Source organism: Miniopterus schreibersii (genome assembly GCF_964146895.1).
Source record: "Miniopterus schreibersii genome assembly, chromosome: 6".
In the NCBI taxonomy this organism is placed as follows: Eukaryota; Metazoa; Chordata; class Mammalia; order Chiroptera; family Miniopteridae; genus Miniopterus; species Miniopterus schreibersii.
In genome coordinates, this window is record NC_138107.1 from 86,257,860 (window position 1) to 86,279,175 (window position 21,316).

Consider the following 21,316-nt stretch of genomic DNA (forward strand, 5'->3'; position numbering starts at 1 on the left):
AGATGGGAGGGTCCTAATTACCTTATAGAGGTTTTGCATGAGGATTAAATGAGATGATACCCGTGGAGAGCCCAGCAGTAGTAAGCTCAGAATGAATGGTTATTACTCTTTTTAGAAGTTTTTCTCTTTGCAGTAGTCCTGTCGATTAGGTGCTGTTCCCCTGTTTTATAGATGAGGAAACTGAGACTCAGTGTGGCCATGTGTCCCATTTTCTTAAAGAGTACTCATGATGGAATAGAATTCACTCTTGTTTTTACAGTTTAGAAGTTGCTGAATTCTTTGACCATCCAAGCTGCCTTTGATAATTTCCTTCAAAAAGAATGTTATGTATGCATCTGTCAGCAGGATGCAGATATGTGCGGGATGGGATAATGGATCCTTCAGCAAAGTGGAAAAAGGTTGACCTTTAATAAATAGTGACATACAACTAAATGCAAATAGTTGTTAAAATTGAATTTAGGTTATAAAATAATTCAAAATATATTTCAGGTAATTCAGGTTATTGACTGAGAGCCAATGTTAAGTTTGTTATAAAGACATGAGCAGAGCAAGGACAATGGGCCGGGTACAAAAACCCACCATGGCAGAAAGCCCCTGATGCCTAGCACGGGGCAAAACTGGGAAAACAAGAACCTTGTTCCCAGGATAACCTGTCCTCCCCCAGCATATCGCTGGTCCTGTGGTTTGGACCCCTGAGCAGTTCCTCCCTGAAGATAACATCTAGGTCTCAGTTGTATTTCAGCTTCAGGCCCAGAAAAGCAGCAAAACCAGACAAGTGGTGCCCTGGCTGCCTCAGGACCAGCTTACATTGACTAATGACCCCCCTACCCTGGCACTGACCAATCAGTGGAGACCACGACCCTGAAAGAGCACACTTGGAAAGCTGATGAATATTCTATTGAGACCCTCCCCTGAGGCCTCCCCTAAGATTTCCATCTGTAAGAAAGAGAGAAATATGCTCAGGACCCAGTGCACATTCCCCACCAGGGGAGCACGCCAGTGCCATCTCCTCCTCCCTTCCTCTCTCCAAGGGGACACCATGGGACTTGCAACCAGGGGAGCAATGGGCAGCAGCAGCCCGTCCCAGACAAACCCCCTGAAAATGCCCCCAAGGCCCCCTCTCTGACTTCTCAGTGAGCCAAAGCAGCGCAGCCTACGCTCTCCTGTTACTTCTGTGTACCTTCCTTGTTTCACTGTCCTAAGTATATTTTTGCCGCCATCATGGACCCAGTACCCTTTGACTCAGTGCTGTGTAGCCCTTCCCTTTGGATATCCCCATCCTCCACCCCCTTTTTTTAAATAAATTCAGTTTTTCTTTATTTACCATCTGAGATGGCTATTTAGCCTCCCGTGTACCACTGGCCTTAACCTTTCAAAGTTATGCTGCAGAAGCACATAAACAGTTGACCCTTGAACAATGCAGGTTTGAACTGTAGGCATCTACTTACATGCAGGTTTTTTCAATAAATACTGCAAATTTATTTTCTCATAATTTTCTAAATAACATTTTTTTTCTCTAGCTTATTACAGTATATAATATATTGACCATGAAGAATATGTGTTAATCAACTTTTATGTTATCAGTAACACAGTTAACAGTAGGCTATTTGTAGCTAAGATTTTGGACAGTCAGAAGTTATATGAGGATTTTTAATTGTGTGTGGGGTAGGGACCCCTAACCCTGTGTTGTTTAAGGATCAACTGTACACAGGAAATTAAACACTTAAATATTTTTAGGAGGGAATCCTGAGTGTTACATATGTTAGGGAACATGTAATTATAATTTTCTGTTTACAGCTATTAATAAGCCCACCCCAATTTTCACTCTAAAAAGGAATGCTGAGCAGAATAGGAGCTGTTTGTCTGTTGAAGGGATTCTAGATAATTAGTGTGTTAGCAGGGAGTGCTAAAGTTCCCCTGGCTGTGGTGTGTGGGGACATCTGAAAATTCCTTTCTTGCAGAGACTTGTGACTCAGGAAGCCTCCTCTTACTCTCTTTCTGCACTGCTTCCAGGCTCTCTGCTTACATTCCTAGACTCAAGCAGAGCTCATTTTTGTGTAATTACTTAACCTGTCTGTTCCGGTCCACCCCTGCCCCAAACCCCCCAGCCCTTCTGGGTGGGCGAGCCAAGTGCCATACTTAGCTGTCTCTCTGGCTCCAACAAGGTGTCTGGCAGAGGGTAAATGCTCAATAAATGTAAAGTACCCCAGGCTCCTCCATTTTAATTGGGGTGCTGCCCAGTGTCATTTGCCTGTTAAATGTGTAGTCTAGCCAAACCAGTACTTGAGTGAATAATTGTGTTATTAGAAATGACTTCAATGGTCCTGGTAATAATTTTGCTAATGCAGAATTTCACTTCTAGCCTTTTCAAGTATGAAAGAATCATAATTGAATTTGATAGGAAATATAGCTGGGTTTTTTGCTCTCATAGTTTGTATTGATTTTGTGTATTTCTGTGTGTTGTATAACTTAAAAAGAACAATGACAATTTGGTTCCTAACACAGAGCCGTTGATGGGACAGTGTGACTGTATACAGTGTGGCAGAAAATAAGGTCTCAGTAAGGTCCCTTGATTGAGAAAACCTGAAGGTGGTTCCAGGTTGACCAGTTTTCCCCTGGAAACAAACAAGTAGTAGTAGCATAAAATAGTGACCGTGTGCGCTTGCACTGTTTACTTTTACCTGTTGACTATGTTCTGGGTCTTGAGTGTGACATGTCCCACAACCTAAGAAGTAAAAAAAAGTAAATATTAGACAGTGGTGTGTGACAAAGACAGAGCTGTGCTGGGCCTCTCATTTGGTGGCGCTCCAGGGTCCCCTTGTGGAGTGAAGCCCTGGGCCTAGGGTGTGGGCGAGGCCTTCACAGCATTGGGCAGAGTCAGCTCTCCTGGACTTGGAGACTCATCCTCAGTCTGTAGTTTACCTGAGCTGGGCCTTCTCATTTATTACATTTCAGGTGCTTGTCTTCTAACTTTTACTGCACATAGGCATCCTCCTAGTAGGTGCAGACTACACCCCGTCACTCTATTCTTTTGTTTCATTTTTTTTAGATGTATATGACTTCTTTATAATTCTGAGTGATCATATGATTTTTGTAAAAGTGTCTCAGTCTATTTCCCAGTGTGGCTGAAATTAATCACTCAAAAGCATTGTGGTATTCTGGACTAATTTTTAGGAGCCTGAGTCATAGTGGTAGCTCTACAGATAAGTCATGGAAAGGTGTTAGATACAACTTTGGTGTATGTCATTGTCTATGCAAAATGCTCCCTGACTGATGAGAAAGTTAGGAAGGTTCCCCATGGATATTATGGGGGCAAGCTAAAATCTAGTTCTGAGTTGACCTCCCGTAGATGACTCATCCCTTCCATATGGTATTATCTTCCTAATAAGATGTCTTTAAAAACTGAAATGTAGCCAAATGTACAGTGTTTTTAAGGTATCATGGATACTTCAGCAATAATTTGTTGTTGTTGTTAATCCTCAACTGAGGATATTTTTTCCGTTGATTTTTAGAGTGGGAGGGAGGAAGGGAGGAGGTGAGAGAGAGAAACGTCGATGTGAGAGACACACATCGATTGGTTGCCTCCCAAAAGGGGTGGGGATGGAACCTGCAGCCTAGGTACATGCCCTTGACTGGGAATCGAACCCAAGACCCTTCAGTGCACTGGCCAACGCTCTAACCACTGAGCCACACCAGCCAGGGCTCCAGCAATAATTTTAAAATGCCAATGTCTCCCCCCCTTTTAACTGAGAAGTGAAAGAAAGTTCAGTTAATTTTAGTATGATTTTTCTGTACAGAATACACCGTCTTCATTTCTGTTTTGTCACAGGCATTCTTTACTCAATTTTTGTGGTACAAATAATTTTGAAACAGTAACCATGGTCAGCACTAACTGCCAACTGAATAAAAGAAAAAACTAATCTGTGACTCTGTTCATGTGCTCTTCTCTTTTCCACTTCCATCAGTTCACACAACAGCTGAGCATTGTCCTTGGGGTAGGGCTGTGCCAGGTACTGGAAATACTAAGGGTTCCAGCACAGTGTGCATGCGGGGGCTACAGGTGAGTTGGGGGGCGACTGAGAAGTGGGGGTGTGGACCAGGGGCATGGACTATCCTGCCAGGAAAAGCTTCCTGTGGGAGGTCAACTCAGCTGCAGTTTGCACATAGAAGGTGGTCCTCTGCGTGTGATCTGTCACTGCTGTGCCACCAGACTGAGCAGCCAACAGCAGCTAACACTTGTCTTCATGCAGCTGCTGCCAGTGAGAAAGTCAGGAATCTCTTCCTTAGCGTTCCTCATCTAACTGAAATCTGTGCCAGTTCTTGGAGCTCTAATGACCTCTGTGGTTGAGACAAGCCTTTAGGAAAACTATCCAAGGCCTCTGTTGAAGCTCAGTCATTGGTGTCATTGAGGGAGCGCTCCTGTCAGTTTCCTTAAGGAAGCCCCATTGGTTATTAAGAGCTTTATTCAGGAGCCACTCTTTCCTAGCAACAGGATCGTGTGATGTGGGGAAAGAAGCGAGGTGAAGGATGTTCTCTGTGCCCATGAGTTTGTGGTTTAGATTAAATACAAGATACATAAATGTGAAATCATTTAAAAACAGTGTGTGCAAAGATGATGACAGGAAATGGAATTGTGGGAAGAGGGTATAAGGAACTTAGCTGTTAGTGAGAAGATGACTACATTTATTTGGATTAAGGTATCATGTAGGTCCATTCAACAGGAAACGGAAAATAATTGCATGTCATGATCCATGTGCTAGGTGTTTTGCTTGGGTGGTAGATATTTAAGCTTTGCAGGATATTGCACTTGGGAATGGGCATGTTGTACTTGACCAGATAGCATCCAGAGTGTCAAAATACTAGAGCTGGAAGGATCCTTGGAAATTATCTAGGCCAACTTGATTTTTTTTCAGACAGAATAAAGATGTAGAGTGCTAAAGCCCAGACCGGAACTCAGACATGCTGTTGTCCGCTGAGAATGGTGTCCCTGTCCTGGCTTTGCTCTGCTTACTCAGCTGGGAGGCATGCTTCAGGGCTGGGATGATAGTTGGGTTGTCCAAGGAGGAGTTAAGGGTTTTTTTTCAGTTAGTAGTCAAACAAACTTGGCTATGGATCAGAAGAGGCAGCAATGTGTTTGGAGTGATGTCATTTCCTAATCAAATGCTTGATGTACTTACTGACTGAGCTAAGAGGCAGGGCTTTTAAAGAGCAGGATGCTGAGAATCCTGCTATCTTAACTGCTCTGACAACTGAAGAGGAACATCTCTAAAATTAATATAGTAGATTAAGTATAAATGATGAAAGTACACACCTGGTTGGCAAGATTATTATAATATTTAAAATATAAAATTTTCATCAAAATAGTGATTAACCACTTTAATAATTGAACCTTCCCTTTAGCAAATTTAGTGGAGACTTAGTGTAGATAGATGTGTAAATGCACAAAAGCTTAAGATCCCCCTTTTTTCTCTTTTTTTCTGTTTTGAGGCTGTAACATCATTGATGTCAAGAGCGCATGTAATTTTGATTTTTAGCCTTTGGAGTTGGCTGGTAATATGGAGATCCTCTAGTTCAAATCCAGTAAAACCCCTAGTTAGATCAGTTGCTTCCAGGCACCCCTGGCAGTTGGCTGCCTCTGCTTAAACTCTTCCCAGTGTTCAGGTTCCTTTTGGAGACAACCCTGGCGTTGACAGACAGCACCCCTTGTTAGAAAGCTCTCTTTCGTAGTAAACATAGGGCTTCTTATAATTTGTGCTTATGTCTCCTATTTCTTCCCCAAGATTTTTTTCTGGTTTTCTCAGAACATTTTTCATAGTTCATTTTAGATGCTCAGAGGTTCTAGACAAGAACATTTTATCTTAAAACATTTGAGCATTCCTCACAAATACATAATAGGTGTTCCCAAACAATAGGATCATCAAATGCCTACTGTGTGCCTGGTGTAATGCTGGGGCCTCAAGAACACAAAAGCAAAGAAGTTGTCAGGCTGGTGAAGAACAGAGGTTTGGGGGAGTAAGTGCAGAGAGTGAATGCATGTACCAGCTGTGAAGAGGGTTCCATGGGAATGGCAGGAGAGAGTGGCTGGACCATTAGGGAAGCCTTCACCACCGGATGCCAAGGGCCAGAGGGATGTTCTCAACCAAAGGTGGCAGAAAATGTGTGGGGATGTTGATTTTTAAGGTACAGAGTTGGGCGGGCAGTGCAAGTGACAGGAGGTGGGTCTGGAAAAAGGGACCATCTTTCAAATCATTTATCAAAAGAGGAAACCGTAGATGTGAGTACTGTGCTGAACCATACTTATATTCTGGAAGTTTTAGCTCACAAATAAATAATGCAGAGCTCTCATTGATTGAACATATGCTGTGTGCCTGTCATTGTTCTAAGGTCCTTTCTCATACTCCTCACAGCTCTAGAGGGATGCACTACTGTCACCAACCCCAGCAGACCAGGAGAGAGGCATGGAGCAGGTCAGCTATTGCCCACAGCCATGCCATTTCATAGACCTTCCTGCTGGTGGGCACCATGTGGAAACCACTGTTCACATTGAATTTCCTCCAGTCTCTATATTCAGTTGCTCTTGGTTCTTTAATACTAAAATATATCTAAAACTGGCACTCATTTTATTTTCTTGCACAGTTGAAGTTATTGCTGTTTCACTTAATAAATTACAGAATAAGAAGAACTGAGTGGTAATAATGATTTACCAAATTTTACTAGAGCTCTTTGTACTTAGCATTGAATCGAATTACATTCTTTAGGTTGAGGGAAATATTTCTGAATATTGATACTGGCTGTTTACTGAGGTGGTTTCCTGTATATATCTATAAAATATAAATGATATTCATATTTTTCCACACCATTTGAAGGGTTCTTGCTTGAAAAGATGAATATCCTTGACTTGGGTTAACTGACATAGTTTTGTTCTAAAAATAGTTCTAAGTGTTGGAAGTGAAGTGATTTATCTAGGGCATTAGATTACAGCCCAGATAGGCTTTCAGCAGATCTGCTCTATATTTTTAGGATAGATTTCTCTACTTTTAATAATCCTCAATAAATGTGTATTGATGACAATACCTATAATGACAGAACATCTTACATTAGAGAGGTTAACAGGCTGACTTTTTTTTGAATAATCAAAGACCCCGGTCAAAGCTTAGCCTATCCTCTGTCTTTTTAGTAGAAGATCGTGCTCTTCAGGTAACACCCCAAACACCAGGGAGCTGCTGTGCCAGTATAACCCTGAGCCCAGAAGGAAAGTTCTGCCATAGAATACCTGGGCACCCTATACTCGGCCACATAGTTTGGGCGACTGAGAACCCAGCTGGCCTGCTGGTTGGTAATTCCTCAACACTCTGGTATGTCTTGATGTTGCCAAATAGACCGAAGGATTCGGAGAACAGGAAATAAACTGCTGGGAGATAAGTGGGCAGCTACAAACTGTAACCTAGACGAGAGAGGAAATGAGAATACTAATCCAGGGGAACAACATTAGCAGTTTAGCTTTATTTTTAAACCCAGAATCGTTGGAAAGATTTCTTTCTCTAATTTAGGGGACCTACCCACTTAGTTTTACTGGTTAGAACTCACAGCAAAGAAGTGGGGGACTATGTTTCCATTTATAGTTGCATCTCAAACTGATGAAGAATTACAAAAGGATTCGATTGAGTCTGTGAACTTTTTGTTTATCTAACAACTACCACTGTGTTTTCATAAGACCAAGAAATCTGTGATGTTAGAAATAATTTGACAATATTTGTTGCCTCTGTTCTTCAGAGTTTGTGTCATGCTGTGGCTGTGCTGGCTGTTGTCATGAAGAAAAGGGGTTTGATTATTGATGTGAACCAAATATGCAACCACACCTGGATGTTAAAGCAAAAAGGCGAAAGTATAGAAAATGTGACTAACCTTTATTCTCTCAAATATGATACCTTGTCACCAAATACTACTTTATAAGGAAGGTCATAGTAGATGAATGGTCACTATGTTAACCTAAGAATTCAAAACTGATCAGCAGTGAATATCACGTTATTGGTCATATTTTGTCTTGTGGCAGCCATTCTGGTGTCCGTCAGTGAATCTGGATTTGTTGTCCCCCATCCACCTGTGATGAGGGCCCTCCTGTGTGTGTTCGTAAGCCTCTAATTGCAGATGGAGCACTAAATTATGTCCATTTAGTGAACCAAACTCTACAAAGACAAAGATGTCTTAGCACCTAACAGTTTGTAATAGGCAGGCAGGCAGTTAGCTGTTGTTAAAATGCCTTTGGGAATTGAAAATAACCTGTTTGAAATAGTTTTCAATAATCTTTTAATAGTTCGAAGATATAACAGATTAAGGATTGTAACTTCTAATTATGTGTTATTCTTTGGCACAATATATTCAAACTAACTTTGTCAGTATTCAGAGATGATCATGACTCTGTCCCTTTCCTCAGGAAACACAATTCAGTAGGGAGAGTGTCTGTGCAGTGACAGTTACCATGCACACAGTGGGTCGTGTAAGCAATGCACAGGCAGAGCTGGGACCAGAGTGAGGTGGCGTGGGAACCATCAACTAGGTTAGATTTGACTGGTGTTTGCCATGTCTCAAGATGGCAACCTCACAGCTCTCTGATTTTTGCAGAGGTTTTTCTGTGTGTGTGTGTGTGTGTGTGTGTGTGTGTGTGTGTGTGTGTGTGTGTGTGTTAAAGCTACAATATCCTTACATTTTAAGTGGGTAAGAATTCATTCCTCTTAGAAAATTTGAGGATTTTATTACGCATTTTATAACTAATGCTAATTACCACTAAGTGTGGTGGACCCAGGCTGGGGGCCGCTTCTAGCTTTCTGGTGCCTTGAAAACAAACTTAAGAACTTAAAATCAAGTGTGTTTTGGACACAGGTGGGCATGAGGGAGGGGTCTGGTTGTTGTGGAGGTCCTTGACAGTTTGTCATTGTACAGTTGAACCTTGAACAACATGGGCTTGAACCGCATGGATCCACTTATAAGTGGTTGTTTTTGAATAAAAAATAGCTCATTGTATCCCCCAGGTTTTGCATCCATGGAGTCCACCAACTGCAGATACGGATGGCTAACTCTAGGTATTGATCTGTGCTATTTTATGTAGGGGCTTTGAGCATCTGCAGATTTTGGTATTTATAGCGGTCCTGGAACCAGTCCCTCATGGAAGCTGATGGATAGCTGGAGTTAAGTTTTTGGGGAATTAAAAGGTATAGGTGGGTTTTTGGCTGCGAGTGGGGTCAGTGCTCCTAGCCCCCTCATTGTTCAAGGGTCAACTGTACAAGAATTTGGAGACCATTTACACAGGTGCCACAGGTTCACAGGGGTTATTAATTTATTAGGCACAAAGCCCAGGGAGGAGACGGGATTCAAAGCTTCCTTATGAACATCAGGCATGCTCTTGCTGGTTAATGATAGTCTTAGTTTGACAGATACACGTCAGTATATATCCACATGTTCGTGGATGTTCTGGCTCCCAGCTGCACTTTGCCCAAGAGCAGGGCTCACTCTTCTCCAACTTTGTATTGGTCACAGCATCACACAGCAGGAACCTAAGTATGAGCTGAATGTCGACATGATCACCAGCATGGGCCAGTCAGGTGACACTCAGAGAATATTCATCACAGTGAATGCAGGGGAGTTGGTCTTGTGGCTCCTGGGCTCCAGGGATCACTAGCCCTGTGTCCTTACAGGGCTCTATGAGGGCTGCCCTCAGGCATTTACCTAATTCCACAAACCACCTACCAGAGGGTCTGACTTTTAGATGAGGGAGTGATGGTTGAGAAAGATGAAAGTTGTTATCCGGGTTCAGAATTTTTCAAATTTGAAAATTAAAATTTTGTACTCAAACATTTTGAAACTTAGAATTTCTTCCTATTTCCTCTGTGATAAATCCTAAACAACTTAGATATTTTAAATGTGTGTTTTCCAAATTGGCCATGTTTAGATGCTGAACTATTTGAAAATAAAAATGTAGAAAAGATACAGAAAATTTAACATTGGGAGGAAAATGAAATTAAATAGGCCTCATCCTTTCCGTTTTTTGCACTAAATAAATAATACTCTGATTCAGACACACAATAGATTTTGTGAAGATTGTTTTTCCATCATACAGGACCGTCAGATGAGAGCTCCTCACACCTGTGAGAGGCAGGATGGCCTCTGGGTCCTGTTTTCATAGCGATGGACATTTTCATGCTGTAGTTTATCATTTGCTCAGGTGTCTGCTGTTTCTCAGGAAAACCTTTTATGGCTTTCCTGTGACTGCCAGTGTATGGGCTGTGCTCAGTCCCCTCCACTAATCCCCACAGCCTCCCCAGCCTTTTCCTTTAACTATGCATTCTGTTTAGTTCTGAAGTTGAATCTCCTTGTCGGCATAATCCTGGCCCACTGGTTCATTCCCGTGGTAAATATCTTCTTGGTTGTTTTCTAGGTTGTGCTGGTAAGGTGGAATGAGCCATACCAGAAGCTGGCCACGTGTGACGCAGATGGAGGGATATTTGTGTGGATTCAGTATGAAGGAAGATGGTCTGTGGAACTGGTCAACGACCGAGGGGCTCAGGTGAGTGGGCTGGAACCTCTTCCAGGGAAAGACTGCTGGAAACACAGCACAGACCATGTGTTCCAGAGCAAATGAAAACTCTTTCCAGAAATAGGTGGAGTAGAAATAAATGAAACTAGAACCCTACTTGTCATGCTTCATGAGTATATCACTAGATAAAAAGAGAAAGATCATACTTCTCTTCAACTGTGCTACTCTTATGAGAACGCTCCAGGCTTTAGAGCTCTAATTAGATCTGTGAAATAATTTTTATATTCAGTGTTGTGATTGCATGTTAAATTTGGATCCTCTGAAGTACTTCTAGCATATCACTTTTTTGCTCTCTTTCACAAGGTATTTTCCCTGTGTTGTAATCTTCCTGGCTCTCTCCCAGGGGGCGCCACGTGATGCCTCTCACAGCCCACTCACCATGCTGAGTTTTTAACACTTTGTTCTATCAGGTTGCAGTTAGCATGGCCACCTGTTCCTCCCTCAGCTCTTCCTTTCTGATACAAATTTGTCTCTCTCAGAGGAAAACAATTGCTCCAGGGATGCCCTGCTGAGCTGTGCTATTTTTGAAACCCACTCCATAGATTCTTCTGGCTCATGGGATAGCTCTGCTTGTCCTCCCACGTGACGATGGGCTGGATGGAGCTCCTCTTCTCCTGTATCTAAGGACACATGTCCCATCCCAGGGATTTAACAAAACTAGGGCTTCAGAACTGAATCCTCAGGGGACCTGTGTTGATGGGGCATTTCTTAGACTATTCATCTCTCCTAGGATGGTTTCCCTGTGAGCTCCCCAAGTTTGAAAGATAGAGATAGTGAAGTGACATAAAATTGCAAGGGGCGAAGATATTGTTAGCAGATCCTTATTAGAGGATCTTTATAAGATGTCATCACAGAAGACAAGTCTACTTCTGGGTAAAAATCAAATTTCCTTTGTGAGTTATTTATTTGGTAAGCTAAATGTAATAATTTGTCTGACTCTGAAAAGGCCAAATTGTAGTAGGCAGTTAGACAGACAGGAGTGGAGCAAGGGTGATGGGCCAGGTACAAAAGGTCAGCAGGGGGAAAAGCCCCAGATGCCTAGCAAAAGACAAAACTGAGAAAACAAGGACCTCGCCCCCAGGGTGACCTTTCCTCCTGTAGCATATCGCTTGCCATGCGATTTAGACCCCTGACCTTTTCTCCTTAAGGATAACACCTAGGCCTTAGCTGTATTTCAGCTCCAGGCCCAGAAAAGCAGCAAAACCAGACAAGTGGCGCCCTGGCCGCCTCAGGACCAGCTGCGTTAACTAATGACCCCCTGCCCTGGTGCCAGCCAATCAGTGGAGACCAGGACCCTGAAAGAGCACACCTGGAAAGCTGAATATACTATTGAGATCCTCCCTTGAGACCTCCTTTAAGATCCCTCCTGAGAGAGAGGGAGGGAGGGAAAGAGAGATACCATGCCCAAGCCATTCCCTTCCCCCATTTTTTCCCCCACGAGAGACTCGCAGCCAAGAGAGCAGTGGGCAGTGGCAGCTCCTCCTGGGCTTAACCCCCTGAACCTGTCTCTAAGGCCCACTTTTCTCTGACTTCCCAGTGAGCTAAAGCAACTCAGCCTAGGCTCTCCTGTTGCTGCTTCTATGCCCTTCCTTATTTCACTGTCCTGAATGTTTTTGCTGCAGACAATAAATTCTTGCTGGCTTTGCTGTACTTTGTCTCTTGACTGAAATCTTTCCTTCAAGAAGACAAGAACTGAGGTCATCTCACTGGTAACAAATACCAGTTTCTTGCATACCTCCATAGGGTGAAAAAGAAGAGGTAGAACCTACCCGGTGACTAATTAGACTTCCGAATGGAGCTGCAGATATGGAAATCTCCGTGACTATGAGAAGTTCATGTCACCTGGGGGGGATGTCGTGGTCAAGAGCATGATCTTTGGAGTCAGACCACACATGCCACGAATCTCACTCGATGACTTCTTAATGGGAAATACTTATCTGTGCCTCAGTTTCCTCATCTGCAATGGGGACTCTAATGATACCTGCCTCAGAGGATCAGTGTAACTAAATAAGACTAAATATGGAAAGTGCTTATAGCACTGTCTGCATATGATAGTCTCCACAGTTGTTAAGAGTCTCTATAGAATTATGAGTGGCTCTTAACTCATAGTACCTGAGCACAGAGCCTGCCTGCCCTGAAATAGTATCCATAATGTCATCTCCAAAGAGTAGCCTCGGGCTTTGAGGCTGCAACTCTTCATGGCTTTCTGTAAAGTAGAGACTTCTCTGAATTTGTCCATAAGGGTCTAAAGTGCTATAATTCTCCTATCTACCAAAGTGTGAGCTCTTTTCCCTAGGAAGGCCCAGTGGTCAGGTGAGACGTATTTTCAGTTGGGTGGCAAGAGGTTTTTAAAGTGTTACCCAGAAAAATAAAGCAAAAGGGGGCTATGAATGCCAACTCAGGGCTTGTCTTTTTCAGGTGTTGTCTCTCAGTCTCCACAGGAACCTTTTAAGAAGATGTTATTCTCAGTTAATGGGGAGGGGGGTCAGGGAGGTTCAGTAACTTGCCCACAAAAGTTCAAGGGTGTTAAAGCCAGAATTGAACCCAGGTTGAATCCCAAACGCTCTATAACGCTGTCTAATTCCCCGGCAAGGAACTGTTTTCTCTTTTAGCAGAAATTCATAGTATACTGATAAGATACATTGTTCCAAACATTTTTTTGGAGGTAACAATACTGTTTAATTGCATTATGTTTTTATTCCTGCATTGTGACTCCTCAGTGCTTATTTAGTTCTTTCAGTTTTGAATGTACCTTTGCCACTCTCTACTCTAAGATACAGACTTTAGATGAAAGATGGGTGAGAGCTCCCTTCTACTTCTCGTACAGTAGGTTGCCAGTCTGTGTACGTCCCTTCTGACAGGGCACAGAACACCCAGGAAAGGTGCTTCTTGGCATCAAGAGACAAAAGGCCACTGAATCTGGAAAAACCTGACTCTTGATCAGCAATGCTTTTGAAGAAAGATCTTGATCAATAGGGGGAAATGTGAAAAGTAATAAACAGCACCTCCTTTAAAATGCAGCCTGGAGGCGAGAACTTTCCCGGGTGTCTCACGCAAGCGCAGGGCCGACCCCACAGGAAGAGGCACCTGCGTCTCCCACAGCAGGTGATACCACGTGACTACCTTGCGGGAGGAAGGAAAGGTTCCTCCTCGCCCAGTAACAGCTCAGCCAATGGGAGGCTGCCACAGCTCAGCCAATGAGAAGTCACTGCACTTGGAACTCTGTTCCTCCAATGGAATCTGTTTACAACGGCCCCTCCGGAGCCGGAGCGCGTCTCTCTCCTTTGTTGCGCTGTTCTTGTGGCTCGGCCTTAGCGCTGTGTCCCTAATTCCAGTTATTTGTGGTTCCTGAATAAACCCTTCTGGCTATTTGTTAAAGCTCAGCACTATACGAAAGAGCTCCAGCCTCAGCCGCCAAGTAGAGCTATTGCCATATCATTTTCTTCTGACTGGCAGCCTGTCCAAGGGGGGATCCTTCTGTCATGTCCATATAGCAGCTGTGTGGTCTCTGCCACCACCATATTCCTCAGCTTTTCTTGTCATTTAGAGTTTGGTACAAATGGCATGTTAGAGAAAAGAAAGGAAGAATGAATTCAGACCTGGAAGTGAATGAGCTTACATGGACCTTAGAACATCTGGAAGCACCTAGAATCTCACAAATTCATGTGCTGCCTAGGCTCTACTAAAGTAATCATTATATCTTGTGATCTGATTTATATTTTTATATAATTTTACTTTTTGGAAACTCTGATTCTACACATATCAGAACCCATCGATTAGTTGTCGTCATTAAGCACAGGGGGGTTTGATTGCTTTTAATTGTATTGAAGTTAGATTTTATCTGAGTAAAGAACTTCACATTCTGGTAGTGATGAGTCACTGGTCAAAGGAGCAGTGGCTGTGTACACCTGAAACAGTATCTTGTGGGAGGAGGGACAGTTTTGTAACTTGGAATAGGAATGTCCTTGAAATCTGCTCAGAGAAAAATAATACTTTTTAGAAGAAATGGCAGGTGATCCTTGTTATATAGCATGCCCTTCATTGAGGCAAAACAATCAAACATCTCGCAAAAGCTAAATGATGCTTTAACAGTTTCTTTTTTAGGAAATGATTGAGTCATTTGTTTCAAAATTGAGTCTGGAATGGTGCGTGCATAGTTTTACAGAATTAGTCACCAAGGATGGTCTGATAAAAGCTACCTCAGGCCCAGCTGGCGTGGCTCATCGGTTGAACATCAACCTAGGATCCAGGAGATTGAGGTTCGATTCCCTGTCAGGGCACATGCCTGGGTAGTGGGCTCGATCTCCAGTGGGGGCCGTGCAGGAGGCAGCCGATCAATGACTCTCTCATCATTGATGTTTCTATCACTCTCCCTCTCCCTTCTTCTCTCTGAAATCAATAAAGATACATTAAAACAAAAAAACGAAAGAACTGCCTCAGGCAGTGAGTCATCCAGGCTGCTGCTCAGCTTCAATTAATCCATGTCTGAGAACACTCGCTAGTGAAGCAAGAACACTGTAACCCTCTGCAACTGAAAGACAACCAGTGGAGGGGGCTTTCTACCTGTTTTCTTTACAGCATTTGGTACTGAGCTCCCCCCCCCCCCGTTTCTGTTTTTCAGTTGTGATATATTCTTATCACTCTTTGCTGACCTAATTAACCCAATTAATCCATGTAAACATTCTATGTTACTATTTTTTGTGACTGTAAGGTTGGTGGTGTGTGTTTGGGCAAGATTCTTTTCACTGACTATACTTTTTAACCCTCTATTAAGTTGTTCTTCCTTTTAGTACAAGTATTTCCCAAGATAAATGAGTTAAAATACATGTAAATAAAAGCATTATTTTTTGCAAAATAAAAGGACTTCCAGATTTTATTGCAGAGTTTATTGGACTTCATGAAAATTTAAAAGTTTTACCCTTTGAAAGATACCACTAAGAAAATGAAAAGGCAAACCACAGAGTAGGAGAAATTATTTGCCACACACATTTCTGATAAAGGATTATATTTAGAATTTTTACCACACAATAAGAAGGCCAGCTTCTTGACATATATGAGTAGGTGAATATGAATACATATATATGGCAAGGGACTTGAACATGCATATCCCAAAAGATGATGTGCAAATGATCAATAAACAAGTGAAATCATGTTCAACATACTAGTCATTGGGGAAATGCAAATTAAAACACAATGTCATCCTGCTACGCAGCTACTAGGATAGCTAAAATAAAAAGACCAGCCACACCAGGTGTTGGTGAGGTGTGGACCTGCTAGTGCTCTCATATGCTGCTGACGGGGGTGTGTAAAATGGTATTACCACTTTGGAAAACAGTTTGGTAGTTTCTTACACAAACATACACTTACCATATGAACCAGCAATTCTACTTTTAGGTGTTTACTAAAGAGAAATGAGACCATATGTCTACAAAAGGTCTTGTCCATTTTGGTTATCTGGTCTGTGCCTATTGTCTCTGTAAAACAGGCATGATAATACCTCCCACAGGTGGTCTTTACTAGGTTTATTAACTCGGGTGAAGCACTCAGCACCACACTGACACATGCTTTTCAGATGATGTCTTTTATATAATATCATTATAATACGTATATATATTTATATTGATTTCTTTCTTTTTTTAAGTGTATCTTTATTGATTTCAGAGAGAGGAAGGGAGAGGGAGAGAGAGAGTTGAAACATCAATGATTAGAGAGTCATCATTGATTGGCTGCGAGCCCGCAACCCAGGCATGTGCCCTGACCGGGAATCGAATCCCAGTCTCCTGGATCCTAGGTCGATGCTCAACCGCTGAGCCACACCCAGCCGGGCTATATTTTCTTAAAAGCCATCTTGATCTTAGCCAAAGGCTAATGGCTAGCTAGTCTTTGATGAAAGCTCTTTCCCTTTAAGATTACAAATTGACCACTTTTCTCTGTGTGTGTCTCAAAGGTGAGTGATTTCACTTGGAGCCATGATGGGACTCAAGCACTTATTTCATATCGAGATGGGTTTGTCCTGGTTGGGTCTGTCAGTGGACAAAGACACTGGTCATCTGAGATCAACTTGGAAAGTCAGATCACATGTGGCATATGGACTCCTGATGACCAACAGGTAATGCCTCTTGAATATGAGTATGTAATGTTAAAACCATTAGAGCTGGGGAGGAAATGAGTTAAATATTATCACACAGGGAAGAAGGGGTGGGCCTAGGTGAGTTGGCTCCAAAGACTTATAAAGAATCACAAAGGAAAAGGACAATGCCAGTGTCCAGGTAAATATTAAAACAAAAATTTGAAACCATAGATTGGAGAAATAGTATTTCCCACCAGTGCAGTAGACATTGGGTTAACATTTTAATTGCAGAAAATGTTGACACAAATTTAGTTTCAAATCTCCATAAATAGCCAACTGATAACTGGATAATGGACATAAATAATATTTACAAAAGAACTTCAACTAGTCAGTAATCATATGGTGGAAAAGTATTCTCGGGGGGGAAATGCAAAATAGCATAGTGAGGATATATTTTCACTTATTAGTAAAAGTAGTAAATGATACAGATGATTTTACTGATTATTGATAAGAGTACAATCAAATAAGCATTCTCGTTCATTGCTAGTAACAATGTGTATTAGATGTTTGAGGAAGCATTTTGGTGTAGAGTATGTGAAAAGTCTTAAAAGTTATCACCCACTTTGGCCTGGTAATATACTTTAGGACTTTATCTAAAAGAAACAAAAGGAAGAAAATAACAGTTCTTTATTGAAGTATTCTTTATGATAGCAAAAATATGGCAATAGCCTACTTTGTCTGAAAATATGGTGGTTAAGTAAACTGTGGTATAACCCTTAAAGTATTACATAGTAGTTCCATAAGTTGTAGATTGTGGTTACAAAGATGGTGTAATAATATGGAAGAGCTCTTATGATCTAATGTTAAGGGGAAAAGTCAGGATTCGAAGTGGTATATGTGGTGCGATTACCACATCATAAACACCAAAAAGAAACCTGTCTCTGTAGTGTAAATAACTGGAAGGAAGTGAATCCAAATGCCACGAGCAGGTTGTGATTTTATGGTGGTTAGCCTCTGGGTCATTTTTTCAAACGTAATTTCAAAAATGTTTTTAATGTTCTACTTTCGTAATGTATAATCTAATAAAATTATATATATATGCATATAACATTATAGCATCCAAATATATAAAATGCTAAATATATGAAGCAAGCTTTCACAGAACTGGAAGGAGAAATTCAGAGCAATACAGTAATGGTAGGAGACTTCAGTACCCCACTTTCAGTAATGTGTAGAACATTCTGACACAAAAATCAAATAAGCAGTGGGCTTTAATAACAGTATAAACCAAATGGACCTAACAAACACATTGAACATTCCACCTGACAGAAGCAGCATATGTGTTCTTCTCAAGAGCAGAGGAGCCCTGCTGGGCATGGTTCAGCGGTTGAGCATCGACTCAGGATCCAGGCAATCCGTGTTCGATTCTCAGTCAGGGCACATGCCCGGGTTGCAAGCTAGGCAGCCGATTGATGATTCTCTCATCATTGACGTTTCTATCTGTCTCTCTCCCTCTCCTTTCCTCTCTCTGAAATCAATAAAGATATATTTTAAAGGAAAAAAAAGAAAAGAGCAGAGGAACGTTCTTCATGATAGATCACATGTTGGGTCACAAGCATTAATACATTTAAGAAGACTGAAATCATACCAAGTACTCTTTTCAGTCAGAATGGAATGAAACTAGAAATGATTAGTGGAAGGAATACTGTAAAATTCACAAACATGTAGAAATTAAATTTTTTTGCTTAACTGAAGGGTTGAAGAAGTCAAAAGGGAAGTTAGAAAAACTGAGACAAAAGGAAAACAGCACATACCGAATCTGAAGGGGTATAGCAAAAGTAGTACTAAGGGGGGAATTTATAGCAATAACACCTACAATATAAAGGACAAAAAAGATCTCAAACAATCCAACTTTCCATCTCAAAGAACTAGAAAAAGAACAAACCTAGCCCAACATTAGTAGAAAGAAGAAACAACAGAGCAGAAATAGAATGAGATGTAAAATAGAAAAACAATAGATAAAAGTCAACAAAACTAAGAGTTGGGATTTTTGAAAAGAACAACAAAATTGAAAAACCTTTAGCTAGACTAAAAAAAAATCAGAAATAAAGGAGACATAATAACCAATGTCACAGAAATTGTAAGCATCATTGGAGACTACTATGAACAATTACATACTACCAAATTGGATAATCTAGGTTAAACAGATAAATTCCTAGATAATAGAACCTACCAAGACTGAATCATGAAGAAATAGAAAATCTGAACAGACCTATAATTAGTAAGGAGATTGAGTTAGTAATCAAAAACCTCTCAACAAAGAAAACGCCAGGATCAGATGGCTTCACTGGTGAATTCTACCAAACATTTAAAGAAGAATTAACACTATTCTCAATCTCTCCCAAAAACTCGAAGAGAAAGAAACACTTCCAAATTCATTTTATGAGGCCAGCATCACCCCAGTACCAAAGCCAGACAAAGACAGTGTAGGAACAAAACAATTACCAATGTCCCTGATGAACATAAGTGCAAAAATCCTCAGCATAAGACTAGCATACTGCCCTAGCCTGTTTGGCTCAGTGGTTGGAACATCAGCCCTCGGACTGAAGGGTCTTGGATTCGATTTTGGCCAGGGGCAGGTACCTCAGCTGCAGGCTTGATCCCTGCCCCAGTCGGAGTTCGAGGGAGGCGGCCAATCAGTGTCTCTCACATCGATGTTTCTCTCTCTCTCCCTGCCACACACTCTGAAAAGCAATGGAAAAAATATCTCAGATGAGGATTAAAAAGAAAAAAAAATGCTAGCACGCTGAACGCAACTGCACATGAGAAGAATCGTACACAGTCATCAAGTGGGTTTGATCCCTGGGATGCAAGGACATTCAGCATATGAAAGTGAATTGTGATATGCTGCACTAACAGAAGATAGCATAAGAACAGATCATCTCAGTAGATGCAGAAAAGCATTTAACAGAATTCAAAACCCTTTCTTGATGAAAACTCTCAACACACTAAGAATAGAAAGAAAAGACTTGAACATAATCAAAGCCATATATGAAAATCCTGTAGCTAATATCATGCTCAGCGGTGAAAAACTAAAAGCTTTTCCTCTATTGTCAGGAACAAGATAAAGATGCCCACTCTCTCCGTTTCTAGTCCGCATAGTCCTGGAAGTCTTCGCCAAAGCAGTGAGGCAAGAAAAAGAAAGAGAAGGCGTTCAGATAGGAAAGGGAGAGGTCAAACTGTATGTGTTTGCAAATGACATGATCTTAGGTGTAGAAAACCGTAAAGAGTGTGCGCACACACATGTTAGAATTAATGAATTCAGTAAAGTTGCAGGATACAAAAATTAGTGGCATTTCTGTACAGTAACAGTGAACTATCTGGAAAGGAAATTAAGAAAATTCCATTTATAATAACATAAAAAAATAATAAAATACTTAAGATTAAACTTAACCAAGGAGGTGAAAGACTTACACACTGAAAAGTACATGATGTTGATGAAAGAAATTAAAGAAGACACAGATAAATGGAATGGCATCTTGTGCTCATAGATTGGAAGACTTAAATTGTTAAAACATTCATACTACTAAAAGTGATCTATGGAATTCAACGCAATCCATATAAAATCCCAGTGGCATTTTTTTACATAAATACAAAAAGATCCTAAAATTTAAATGAAAGCACAAAGGGCTAGGAATAACCAAAGAACAACGCTGGGGAGCAGTCCTGTGTCCCAATTCCAAAATACGTGACAAAGCTGCACTTTCACAACAGCACAGTATTGGCGTGATACAGACAGGGACCAACAGAGCAGTATAGAGAAGCATGGAAGTAGCCCGTGCGTATACAGCCAGATGGTCGTCAGCAAGGGTGCCAAGAACACACAGTGGGAAAGGAGAGTCTCTTTAACAAACGGTGCTAGGAAAACTAGGCACGATCATGAAAAAGAATGAAACTGGACCCTTGTCTTACACCAAAAATATAAGTAATATGCGGTGTATATATACACAATGGAATATGTTTCAGCCTTAAAAAGGAAGGCTGAACAATATGTAGATAAACCTTGAGGACATTATGCTAAATGAAATAATCCAGTCGCTGAAGGTCAGATACTGCATGATCCCTCTTATATGAGAAATCTAAAATAATGCAGTTCATAGAAGCAGAGAGTGGAAGGATGGTTGCCCTGGAATGGAGGGAGGGGAAACAGGGAGTTGCCGTTTGGTGGGTTTAAAGTTTCAGTTATACAATATTATTATGTTCTAGAGGCCTGCTGTACAACTTAGTGCCTGTAGTTACCAGCACTGTATTTGTCCACTTGAAAATTTAAGAGTGTATATCTCACATTAAGTGTTCTTATCACAATAAAAACAGTGTAATATATGGGAGGGGGAAACTAAACTTATTTTAAAGTCAGTTTCTTGTTAATTTAGTATTATATTTTCTTCATATGCTTTTATTAAAACCACAGCATGGTAATGACCTTGGTGTTGACGTAGAACCCTTGCATGAATGCCAGTGTTTGTCCAAATGGCTGAACTCCGGAATTGAGCTTACTTGGGTGGTATTTCTGAACCACCAATGCATTTCTGCTCCGACGACCCTACACTTGGCATTGAAATACATCCTGTTTCACACTGAAGGCAGGTGACGTG

The 21,316-nt window shown here is 41.3% G+C and overlaps 1 protein-coding gene across 3 annotated transcripts in view; it reads left to right on the forward strand.

Moving 5' to 3' along the window:
• TULP4 (TUB like protein 4) overlaps nt 1–21,316 on the forward strand; it is a 99,190-nt gene that overhangs the window by 31,496 nt on the left and 46,378 nt on the right. The window contains exons 2-3 of one of the 3 annotated variants that reach the window (XM_081139603.1): nt 10,433–10,561; nt 16,539–16,700. In XM_081139603.1, the coding sequence (XP_080995729.1) occupies nt 10,433–10,561; nt 16,539–16,700 (291 nt within the window). Of the gene's footprint in view, nt 1–10,432; nt 10,562–16,538; nt 16,701–21,316 lie in introns of those variants that run through there. The other 2 variants (XM_081139604.1, XM_081139605.1) reach the window with 2 other exon arrangements.